Source organism: Diceros bicornis, chromosome 5, assembly GCF_020826845.1.
Source record: "Diceros bicornis minor isolate mBicDic1 chromosome 5, mDicBic1.mat.cur, whole genome shotgun sequence".
Taxonomy (NCBI): domain Eukaryota; kingdom Metazoa; phylum Chordata; class Mammalia; order Perissodactyla; family Rhinocerotidae; genus Diceros; species Diceros bicornis.
In genome coordinates, this window is record NC_080744.1 from 72,226,419 (window position 1) to 72,238,903 (window position 12,485).

Consider the following 12,485-nt stretch of genomic DNA (forward strand, 5'->3'; position numbering starts at 1 on the left):
TCTTTGTCAATGTGACTTGTCTTGTCTTTCCAATAGGAGAAGGAATGAGCCAGGCAGCTACCATATGCAAGTCCAATTTTAAGGTAAGCTTTGAAGCTAGGCATATTGTATCTTGGAAGTGAGGGAATGAGGGAGATCTTTCTTCCTGGCAGGAACGGGGGAATAGCATCCACTGTGGGATATGCTGGTGGGTCAGCATGAGGGCCTGGAACTTCCATGCCCTGTTCCTTTCCAAAGAGACCGTGAGGTCAGAGACCCCTCCAGATGGAGGCTGCGTAGACGTGGCCAGTGATTTTCTTGGGGAACAATAGATGTTCCTATAAGGGTCTAGTCTCTGGCTTCTCCTGTCCTGCCAGGGGCTGGATTGATCAGAGTGACTTATATTTTTTAAGTGAACTTTTAATTGAAGCATAACACGTATAGATGAAAATGCACAATTATAAGTGTATAGCTTGATGAATTTTCACAAAGTCAACATCCTGGTGCAACCAGCACCCAGATCCAGAAAAAATTTCCAGGACCTCAGCCGCCTCCTGGTGCCCCCTTCCAGTCACTTCATCACTCTCTCCAAGTGTAACCTCTCTCCTGACTTCTACTACCATACATTAATTTTGTCTGTTTTTCAGTTTTATAGAAATGAGATCATACAGTACATATTCTTTTCTGTCTGGCTTCTTTTGTTTTAACATTCTGTTTGTGAGATTCAACCATGTTGCTGTTTGTAGTGGTAGTTCATTATACACTGCTGTATCATGTTCCACTGTGTAAATATTCCACAACTGATTTATTCATTCTACTCTTGATGGACATTTGGGTTGTTTCCCTTTTTTGTCTATTACAGTTACTATGAACATTCTAGTCCACGTTTCTTGGTGCACATACGTACAGGTGGCTGTTGGGTGGATGTCCAGGAATAGAATTGCTGGGTCACAGAGTATATATATGTATATACTCAGCCCAGGGGTACTTCCAAAGGCGTTGCAACTATTTATACTCCCACTAGCAGTGTATAAGTGTTTCAGCTGCTTGGCTGCTCCACATCCTGGTCCACACATGGTGGTGTTTGCCTTTTAGTTTTAGCCATTCTGGGGGATTGTGATTTCCCTAATGACTAATGCAAGTGGGCACGTTTTCGTATGTTTATTGACCATTCAAACATCCTCTGAATCAATGTGTTCCTATTTCCTCCTGTTTCCCTCTAATTAACATTGTTCTGGGCTCCTTAGGCTAGTAAGAAGATATAAGGCAAGAATCTATTTCTAAGGTTTCCTTTGCCTGGGTATGTAGCTCCAGGAGTGGCCAATCTAGGAAGCTGTGGACTTGGAGAGGCACAGGCGTGTGTTGCGTCTGAGCCTCTCGGTTGGCATGTGGTCCTTGGACCCCTTTCCCCATAGTCTGACCTCCTTCAGCACTCCTTTGTTCCTCAGCCTGCTCTGATGTCCTGTGTGAATCATTCAGCTCCATTGCCCAGTGTTTGTTCCAAGGCCCAGGGTGGGAGAATGCAAGTGAGGTCTTTGCTCTTGAGAAGCCTGTGCTGTGATGATGCCTAGAACTGTGTCAACTTAGGACTCAAGGATATCCACAGGGCAGAGTATAATTAGGGACAGATGAGCATGCTGCAGATTGAGGGTCTGAGCAGTGAGGTCGGCTTCTTGGAGCAGGTGGGGTAGGGGAGGGCTGGAAGGAGCAGAGGAGCTGGGAGAGAGGTGGGAGAAGGTCCCTGGGTAACTCTGCAGGAGGACAGCTTGTTGTTGCTCTAAGGGACCTGGGAGAGCCAGTTGGGGGAGCCAGGGAGAAAGCCCAGGGAAGGCTGTTGTGAGCGGGGCGGGCTATGTGAGCTGCCTCAGGGAGGCTGGGACAAACCCACCCCTGCTCGTCCCCACCTCTGTGTCCCTTGCCCTCAGTACATGTACTGGACGATGCTGCAGCAGCTCACTCACCACTCTGTCAATGGTTGCAACCTGCGGCCGGGGGACCTCTTGGCTTCTGGAACCATCAGCGGGCCAGTGAGTATCCGATTGCCTTGGGAGCTGCCCATGTAGAGCCCCCCCACTCCCCACCCAGACCAGAGGGCCCTCAGCTCTCCCTTGAGAAGGGAATCCAGCTTGAGGTGGGCATATCTTACAACTCTGTCCTACTCATAGCTTCATCCATCTCTGGGTGCAGAAGGGGCTTCTTTTCCAAATTCAGACCTAAAGAGACTGGTGTAAGAATGGGAGGCTATGTCTGTCTACATAGAAGAGGTTCAGAATGACGTGTCGGGGAGAGTCAGGAAATGGCCATCATATTTGGTGGTCACCGTCGCATACTGCACCCTCGCAGGATGAAGTGGTCCTGCTGCTGAGGCCCTTCCTCCCCCGCCCCACACCCCGTGCCACTGAAAGCCCATGGTAGAGTCTTGGAGCCTTAAGAGATGATGACTTTGGGGTGGCACATGTGTCAGTCACTTCCTGCAGGGTCCTGACTGCAGCCTCTTGTTGGATGGGAAATGTCTTCCCAGTGGGAGGGTGTCAGGCCCAACAGTATCTGGGTAAGCTGCAGCCTCCAGAGTGGCAGAGGCCTGGCAGAGGGGCCTGGGGATGCTGGTCTGGCATTCCCCAAGTCCTGACCAAGGTGAACAGGGGCAGGGGGCCGAGCCTCAAGGGCATTTCCACAGTGTGCCCCAAGACAGGGTCTCTGAGGGACGTGAAGCCCCCTGCCTCCGTCTGGGGCTCCCAGGCCTTGCTAAGCACTGTCCACACCGGAGCAGATGTGCTCACCAACACATAAATACATATGATCCTTCCTTCCCTTTCCTGTTATGAAGGAGCCGGAAAGTTTTGGCTGCATGTTGGAGCTGTCATGGAGGGGAACAAAAGCCATAGAGCTGGGGAATGGACAGACCAGGACGTTTCTCCTGGATGGGGATGAAGTCATCATAACAGGTGAGGACGGCCAAGCCCGGCGGGCGTCATCTTCTCCTTGCCTGCTGTGCACTGTTCCAACCATGTGGCTTCCATCTGGCCACGAAGCCATCTGTCCTAACTCGGTCCCACTCTGGCATTCCCGGGTCTGTGTCTGCTTGTTGTGTCCTTCACCACAGCCTTGGCCACCAGGGACTTTAAATCTGAGTCTCCCTGGACCTAAAAGATCATAGAAGTCCTGCTTTGTCTCTTGTCTCCCTGAGTGAAATTATGAAATAGTGGCAGGTTCCCTTTGTTCTGGACTTTGCAGTGCAGAGACCCTGCATCCTATGACCAGGCTTTGTTAGTGACTGAGGTTTCCCAGCAGCCCATTCCGAGGAGACTAGGGCACCCCTTACGTCTTTGGGGGCCCACTCTGCCTACCACATATTATTGCTAGAGAGGAAGGCACCTTAATGGTCCGCAGCCCTCTCTTGAGTCAGACAGACTCAAGTTGGACTCCCAGATCCCCCAGCGGCTATGTGACCTTTATCAAATTATTTAGTCTTTCTGAGACTCAGTTTCCTCATCTTTAAAATGGAGTTAATGGTACAATACTTAACCTCACAGTGTAGTTGTAAGGGTAAGATGAGCCAGTTGGTTCCTTCAGTAGACGTTTCTCAAGTACCTCCTATGCGTCTCGTACAGGGGTTCCAGTGGTGAACAAGACAAATGCTGTCTCTGCACTTGTGGAATTATATTCCAGTTGTCACTACTGCACCATTTTACAGATGAGAAAACAAAGGCCAAGTGGTGTTAAACAGCTTGCCCAGGATCTTGCAGCCAGTAAATAATGAAATCATGTTTCCCATCCAGGCAGCTTATCTTCAGAACCCCGATTCTTAACCCCTTTGATAGTGTCTAAAGTGCTAATAGAGTGTATGTTACCTTGTGAGCACCTAAAATTGGTGATAATCTTCATCGTTTTCTTTTCTTTTTTTATTTATTTTATTTCTTTTTTGCTGAAGAAGATTCACCCTGAGCTAATGTCTCTTGCCAAGCTTCCTCTTTTTTTGCTTGAGGAAGATTAGCCCTGAGCTAACATCTGTGCCAATCTTCCTCCATTTTTTGTATGTGGGACACCGCCACAGCATGGCTGATGAGTGGTGTTTGTCTGCGCCCAGGATCTGAACCCGCGAACCTGGGCTGCCAAAGCGGAGTGCGCTGAACCCAACCACTACGCCACGGGGCCAGCCCATTGTTTTCTTTCTCGTCATTGCTGTTTTTAGAATCCACTTTTTAGAAGGCCCAGCATCTTGAGCCCTTCTTAATGGGGGTCCTTACGTGAACTGTGTGAATCAGTGGTGCCTGTCTGCCCTCTAAGCAGGGTGAGGGAGTCTCTGTCCTCTGCATTCACACTCCACGTCTTGCTCTCTCCCTGCTGACCACACATTTCCCCTGGTATGTCTTATTGTCACCCCGCCTCCTTGACCCTGTCTTGGTACCACTGACTGTCTGCTCTGTAGGGTGGAACCATGGACCCATTTCATCTGCACGGCCTGCTGAGCATCCTTGTAAAGCATCCTGCCATCTCTGTGCAGCTGGCCTGCTCCAGACCACCATCCTACCATGCCTGGATTGCTAGAACAGCTTTTGCCCCAGCCCCCTGCAATCATCCTGCTCACGGTACCTGGAAAATCATCCTTCAGGTGTGCTTTCCCCCTGTTCCATTTCTGCTCAACATCTTCTCATGGCTCCCTTTTGCCTCACACCCTTGCTTCATTTGATTCTGCCCTCCCACTAAACCTCATTCTAATACGTAACCCTGCTTTCCCCACTGCCTGCATACCTGTGGACTTAACTCTGGTTCAGCCCCAATAGTGCCTTCTCTGGTTGCTCAGGTAGAATCAATTTGTTTGTGCTCTCCACTAGCAACTCACTTAGAACACCGAATCCTGGTTAATTGTATGGTTGTCTGTTCCCATGCTTGACTAAGGGCTCTTATTGCTTTCCTGTGATGGCAGTAACAAAAAACCACATGCTTGCTGGCTTAAAACAACAGAAATTCTCTCACAGTTCTAGAGGGCAGAAGTCTGAACTCCAGGTGTGGGAAGGCCCACACTCCTTCTGGAGGCTGTAGGGGAGGATCCGTTCCTTGCCTCTCCCACCTTCTAGTGGCTGCTTGCATTCCTTGGCTTGTCGCCACATCACGGCCATCTTCACATTGGTTCCTCCACTTCTGTCTGTCTGATCCCCCTCTGCCTCTCTGTCATGACACACTTGTGATGGCGTTTATGGTCCACCCAGATCGTCTCCTCGTCTGAAGATCCCTAACTTGATCACATCTGCAAAAACCTTACCATATAAGGTCACACTAACAGGTTCAGGGGTTAGGACCTGATGTCTTTGGGGGCCATCATTCAGCCTATCACAAAGCTCTTAGAGGGCAGGGTTCAGTCTTTACATCTCTCTGCAGTCTGACTGTGTGCCAGTCACATAGTGGGTGCTCAGTGTGATTGTTAGTTGGTTGATTAAACGAAGTGGATTTGGTAGAGGAGATGTGGGCAGAGCTCAAGACAGAAGCAAATGATACCCAGAATTAATCAATAAGTACCCATTTTGCCCCTCCCATTTCTACAGCCTTACCATACCCTTTCTAGTCCCAATTTGACTAATATTTACTGAGTATCTGCTAGGGGCCAACCATGTTGTAGGCATGTCCGCTTCCATTATTTCATTTTATACTCAAAAGAGCCCCTGGGTAAGGTATCATTGCCCTGATTTTACAGAGTAAAAAACATAGGCTGCCAGAAGGTAGGTTGCTTGCTGAAGGTCACACACTGATGAGCTGGGATGCTGCAGCTCAGGCCTTCTGATTCTCTTGCCGGTTTTGCTCCCAGTGTTTCTGCAGTGCTTACCAGACCTACTGCAGGCCTTCGATCATGGTTCTGTGGATTGAGTGAAAGCACTTTCTGAAGTTTCGGTTTGAGGACAGGAAGGAAGGAGAGGGGATGGGAGAGGAGAAAACTGTGGCTTGAACTCTCTGTCATGACTGTAATATAGGCCCCAACCAAGCCATTCTAGACCTGGCAGCTATGCAGGGCCTGGAAGAAAGGAGACTGATAACTTGGGCAGGTGGGATTCACATGTGTTCTTGGTGTTTGAGCCAGAGAAGGTAGGAGAAAGGAGCCAAGATGCTGTGAGGGTCACTTACTTGTTTGTTTGTTTATATAATGCCTCGCTCCAGAAGGATTTATGGAGGCCAGGCAGAGACATTCAGGGAAAGGCAATTCCTTGGATCTGAAGAAGCACATGTTGGCAAGAGAAGAGGGAAATGAGAATAGATTGGTGGAATTCCCTGGAACAAGAATGAAGAATTATAAATTGGCAATAGAAGAGGCATAAATTATATATTAATAAAAAAGATTTCATACTGAAGGGGACGACTGAAAACCTTAAGGAGTGGACAGGGCTGAGATCTGAGCTCTGCTCCCCTGTGGGAAGGAGAGGGTGAGCGGGGAAACAGACAGGTGGAGTCGGTGTGTCAGCTGTGTCACCTTTGGTGAGGTAACCAGAGCTGGCGGAGTGCTGTGCCCTCACCTTCCACAACCTGTCTGGGCACATAGCCCTGCCGAGCCACCCTCCTGCTGAAAGCCACGCTTGTTTCTGCAGCCCTTTCCTGGCTCTCTCCTGCTTCTCTGACTGTACCTGCTCAGATGTAACCATGTCATCTCCCTGCTCTCTCATCATGGGTGACTGTCCAGATCAATTTCTGACCATTGGAAACGGGATAGAACTTTCAGAGGTCCTGACATCAGCCAACACAGGCAGCACTTTCTGTTCTGAGACACTGTTCCAAGTGCTTCACATGTAATACCTTTTATAGTCCTTACAAGGAAGGTGCTCTATTAGCCCCATTTTTCAGATATGGAGACTGAGGCCCAGAAAGATTCGTATTTACCCAGTATCACACAGATGGAAAAGGGTGGAAACCAGAATTTGAACCCAGGTGGTTGGTCTCCAGGGTCCATGCTCTTAAACCATCATGTCATCTTGTCTCTCTGTGGTGCAATGTGAATCTCGTTTCTGAGAGTCCAAAACCCACAAAATGTTCAGTAAGAGAAGGTGACATAAACAAACAAACAACATCCGCAGAAATCTCTGAGCACTCTGATGGAACTCATCCATCCCCAGTTCCGCTCTCTCTCCCCATCTGGTGTTCAGCTTGGGCCCTGAAAGAGCGTGTTTGTTGTCACAGATATGTGACTGCCGTGTACTGCTCCATACGTGCATCTCTCCCTCTCCTTCCGACAGTTGATGGTAGTTGTAGGTAGTTGTGGCTTCTTTCTTGGTATCTGAAATTATTTGGAAACAATATCCAAACAAAAATCTCCCCTTTTTTCCTCTGCAGTCTCTCAGTGGTAGCATCTTCCATCAGGTCTGCCTCTGTGTCTCTCTGTCTCCTCCTTTTTTTCTCCCCACCATCACTGCTTCCCTTGCCTGATTCAGAATTCTTGGGCAAGGCTGGCCAGGAGTCCCAGGACATAGAAGCAGTGACCCTTCTCATCCAGGACCATGGACAGTGGCCCATGTGCCTGTGGGAGGGGTCTTGGCTTGATTAATTCAGCCACACTACCCCCTTGGGGCCCCAAAGGCTCAGGCTGTGGCTCTGTTTTCTCTCAACTCCTGCCCACCCTCCCTGCTCTCTAGCCTAACCAATGGTATCTATTCTTGTGCTCCAACCTTGGCCAACCTTTTGGGCAGGGAGGCCTCCTCCATCTACAGAACAGAGCTCACTGCCAATTCCAGGTGTTTGTACATGCTGTTCTTACTGCCGGGATGCCCTCCAGCCCCTTCCACTGCTCTTCATCCTCCGTGATGCCCTTCAGCCCCTCCCACTGCTCTTCATCCTCCATGAGCCCTCCAGCCCCTCCCACTGCTCTTCATCCTCCATGGTGCCCTCCAGCCCCTCCCACTGCTCTTCATCCTCCGTGATGCCCTCCAGCCCCTCCCACTGCTCTTCATCCTCCGTGATGCCCTCCAGCCCCTCCCACTGCTCTTCATCCTCCGTGATGCCCTCCAGCCCCTCCCACTGCTCTTCATCCTCCATGTCTTCTAACACCCAGTACCAGTTCCATCTTTTTTAGGATCTCCTTTCTTGTATCTAGTGTTGTTACAGACTTTTTCTTTCTATTTATATTTCTTTGACTATTTCCATAGGAATATAAGAGAAGGAAAGAGTTAATGTATGGAATCAGATCCCCGTCTTGAACCAGAAGTCTAAACCTAAGCCTGCTGACCAGTAGTTTTTAACTAAAACACACACAAAAAAACCACAATGAAGACAACAGTAACACAACAATAGCAATTTATTATGCACTTACTGTGTGCTATGTACTATGCACATCACCTTACATGCATTATCACATTTAATTCCCACGGTACTATTATTCTGATTTACAAATGAGCCATTGGAGGTCCAGAGAGGTTAAGTAGCTGGACCAGAATCACACAGCTAGCGGATGGCATCCTTGGAATGCAACCAACTCCGTTGGGATGCAAAGCCCACCACCTTCACCTTACCAAATTATCCCAAATCATTTCCTTTAGTTTTGTTTAGTCACGTAGTACAGTTGGGACTCCCCTGAAGCTCTGGGGAGCTGAGGGAAAACCCTGATTTCAGGCTGGCTCTGCCACTGACGCACCTGGGGCTGGCCCCATGTCTCTGGCCTTGGAGTCTCGTCCCCCTGTGAGGTGAGGGTGTGCACCCCGATGTGTTTGCAGGTGTGGCCCCCTGGGAAGCTGGAAAATTGGGCTGTAGCTATGGGTTTTCATTCCCACTGGGGGGATGGAGTGGGGAGTAGGCTGAAGGTCAGTTTCCAGGAAAGGGCCAGCGAGATCAGGACGGCGGGGCTAATATTCCAGAGAAGGTGGGCACGCTTTTACTTCCCATCTCCGTAGTTGATAGAGCCCAACCCGAGAGGCGGGGAGCCGGCTCTCCCTTCTCTCCAGCGCTTAGTGACACGCTGTGACTTGGGTGCAGACTCTCCTCGTGCTCTGAGCTCTCGGCACTCTCTGTCCTGCATGAATGCACCTGTCCCCTAGCGTCTCCGCCCCAGACTGGAGAGCAGAGTCTGGGGCTTTGGAAGACTCAGGCCCCTCCTCAACGGGGTGCAGAGGGACAGCTCCCTTCATCCTCTAGGCCAGGGGTCTCAAACAGAGCGGGTTTCCCCCTCGGGGGACACTGGGCCATATCTAGAGACAATTTTGATTATCCCTGAGTGGCGGCCAGGGATACTGCTAAAATCCTACAGTGCACAGGACAGCCCGTCATGAGATAGAATCGTCTGGCCCAAGATGTCACTAGTGCTGAGGTTGAGAGACCCCGTCCAGGCCATGTGCCGTGGCGGCTGTAAATGGGGAGCAGTCGCCAGGTTTGCCGGCCAGGATGGCTGGTTGGGAAGTGAGATGGTGTAATCGTGCGTCTGTATTCAGGAAGCAAGCACGTGCTGTTTAGGGCAGTGGTGGCGCCGTTGTCACTCCAGGGCAGGAGGGAGCAGTGGTAAGTGACAGAGCACCCAGCATTGGGGAAGAGGGAGGAGGAGGACACCCCATCAGTGTTTGCAGCGTGCCAGGAAGAAGGCTCTTTAAAAATGCTGCAGCCCTGAGTTAGTCGCGTTGATAGATGATTAATGAATTTCTGCCAGGTTTTGCTTTAATAGGTTTTTTTCCCTCAGGGTTATGGATATTTCTGAGCATTGGGATTCAAAAGTGACTGACAGAAAAATAAAGAAACTGAGCAACAAATAGGCAAGGATGTTGCTCTGGACCAAGGGTGACCCTGAGTGTTAAGGGTTGGCACCCTGGGCACAGAGGTGCGCCTTGGCGATGCCAGGGAGGGTGAGGGGCTGGTTTGGGGATGTTGCTCTGGCATCCCAGCTGCTGCCTTCCCAGAGAAGGCCAGCGCTCAGAGCAGGTGACTGAGCAGGTGGGGGGAGCAGGGAGGAGATGGGTGGAGTAAGCCGCTGCTGAGCTGGGGGCTGCCGTGAGGACCCCCTAAGAGAGCCTGTCCCCGTGGAGACGTCACCGACCTCATCTCACAAATCTGCCCTCGGTCTCAGTGTTCAGATGGCTGCGCGTCCTCTCAGCAGTGAGCTTTGATTTTTTTGGTTGCTGGAGCCTTGCAGCTCGTCGTTTTCTCCTCTTCACACTGGGTGGCAGAAGGCATCGCTACAGATTTAGGGCTTGTCTCCTAAATCAGCAGGTGAGGGGGTCTGGGGTTTTTTTCTTTTTTGCTGAGGAAGATTCACCCTGAGCTAACATCTGTTACCAATCTTCCTCTTTTTATATGTGAGCTGCCATCACAGCATGGCCACTGACAGGTGAGTGGTGTAGGTCTGCGCCTGGGAACTGAACCTGGGCCGCTGAAGTGGAGCGCGCCAAACTTAACCACTAGGCCACCAGGGCTGACCCTCTGGTGGCATTTTTATATAACTCAAGGTCACGGACATCCCCTGCAGTGTCCCTCATGTCCATCGTAGGCCTGGTCACCATTGCCTCAGCACCGCCCTGGCCAACACCTTAACCAGCTTCCACGTGGCCTGGGGCCCTTGAGAAACATCCAACACTGATAAGTCTACGTGTTTCCATCCATCTTCTCACTGGGGCCACCAGAGAGGGCTCTCATTAAAGTATAGCTGTAAAACATAGCTTTCTCTCTCTTGCTGAAAACTCCTCTGTGTCACCTCAGTGTCCTCAGGATAAGGTTCGAAGTCCTTAACATGGCTTCTCAGAGCCCTCTGTGAACTGGCTTTTCAGGGTGCCCTGCACGACAGCGTCACTGAACAAATGCAGTAAGTACATCTCTCGCCTGTGTCTCCGTGCCTTTGCACACGCTGTTCCCTCTGTCTGGAAGGCCCTTTTCATTGTGTCCCCTCGGGTGAACTCCCACCCGCCATCAAGTTCCGGCTCAGATGTCCCTTCTTTCTACTCCTGTCTCCTCCATGCTGTGCTCTCCTCTAACTCTTGTCTAGACCAGCTGCTGCCGCTGAGTGGACCCTCCTTTAGGACAGGGACAAGCTCTCCTCTTCTCTGCCTTTCCGTCACTTTTGTTGAGATGGGATTGAATGAACTAACAATTGTTGAACGTCTAGTCTGTGAGAGATGTCGTGCTGGGGGCTTCACCTGCATATTTCATCTAATCCTCGCAGCCCTGGGAGAGAAGGATTGTTATTCCCATTGCAGACGATGGGGCTGAGCTCAGAGGTTAAACAAGTTGCCCCCGTCCCCCGGCTTATAATTGTCATGATATCCAACACTCATTGAGCAGTTGCTATGGGCCAGGTGCTGTTCTCGGCGTTCTCTGTGTATTTACTCATATCATCTTTGCACAGGCCTATGCAGGGAATACTATCATTAGATCCATTTCACAGATGGGGAAACTGAGTTCTCGGGGGAAGATCATACAGCCAGTAAGAGGTGGAGCCAGGCTTTGAACTCAGGTAGTCTGGCTTCAGGCTAATGAGCAGACCTAGGATTTGAACTGAAACCCGCGTGGGGAGAGTTGATCACGTGTCAGGAAAGCCATCAAGCCATCCTTGCAGTGCTTCTGAGGGTCCCCAACCGTGGGGTAGGCCCAGAGTTCCATCTCAAGTGCCCTGGGGCTCTGCCCACCTTCTGGGGAGGGTTATTCTTCTGTTTGAAATGCGTGGTTGTCATTCTGATGGCGCCTTCCCACCTCGGGCCCAGCTGTGTGCTGTCTGGCACCGCGGCTGCCTGGGCGTTGGTTCCAGTGAGCTCGGCAGCTTCATGGCTGACCCCTGTCCTCCTCTGTTCCAGGGCACTGCCAGGGGGACGGTTACCGCATCGGCTTTGGCCAGTGTGCTGGGAAAGTGCTGCCTGCTGTTTTGCCAGTGTGAGATCTCCCTGCTGTCCTGGAATAAGGGTTCAGCTCCCCTGGGGGACCAGGGGCCCCCTCTGTCTGTAGGCCTGGTTCTTCATTCAATAATAAATAAAGCCATTGTCTTCCGTCTCCATGCTCTGAGCCCTGTGCTTTCATAGTATGCAACGTCCACGCATGTTCTTGATTTGATCCAGTGGGTCCAGGTGTGTATTGCTTCCTTGGGAGACATTCATTAATTGTTTACTCATTTTTATTAGTGAGGCTGAGGGTCTGTGTGGGGCTTTCTCATCAGATATCTGAGGCCTCCCAGTATTCCTGGAATACAGAAGAAGAATGGCATCTGTATTAGGATTAGGGTCCTCAGAGAAACAGGATCAATAGGATGTGTGTATATATATAGAGAGAGATTTATTTTAAGGAATTAGCTCTTGTGATTGGGGAGGCTGGCAAGTCTAAAATTTGCAGGGTGGGCCAGCAGGCTTGAGATCTAGGGAAGAATTGCAGTTTGAATCCAAAAGCAGCCTGCTGAAGAATTCCCTCTTCCTCTGGGGACATTAGTCTTTTTCCTTTTAAGGCCTTCAACTGATTAGATAAGGCCCACCCACATTATGGAGGATAATCTGCTTTACTCAATGTCCACCAATTAAAATGTTAATCTCATCTGAAAAATACCTTTACAGCAACACCTACAATAATGTTTG

At 50.3% G+C, this 12,485-nt stretch overlaps 1 protein-coding gene across 1 annotated transcript in view; it reads left to right on the forward strand.

Moving 5' to 3' along the window:
- The window catches only part of FAH (fumarylacetoacetate hydrolase), a 37,335-nt gene extending 25,418 nt beyond the window's left edge, over positions 1-11,917 (forward strand). Inside the window, exons 11-14 of the mRNA XM_058542218.1 lie at positions 37-83; positions 1,905-2,006; positions 2,807-2,924; positions 11,721-11,917. Of these exons, the coding sequence (XP_058398201.1) occupies positions 37-83; positions 1,905-2,006; positions 2,807-2,924; positions 11,721-11,800 (347 nt within the window). The 3' untranslated portion in view covers positions 11,801-11,917. The remainder of the gene's footprint in view (positions 1-36; positions 84-1,904; positions 2,007-2,806; positions 2,925-11,720) is intronic.
- Positions 11,918-12,485: the final 568 nt, after the last annotated feature.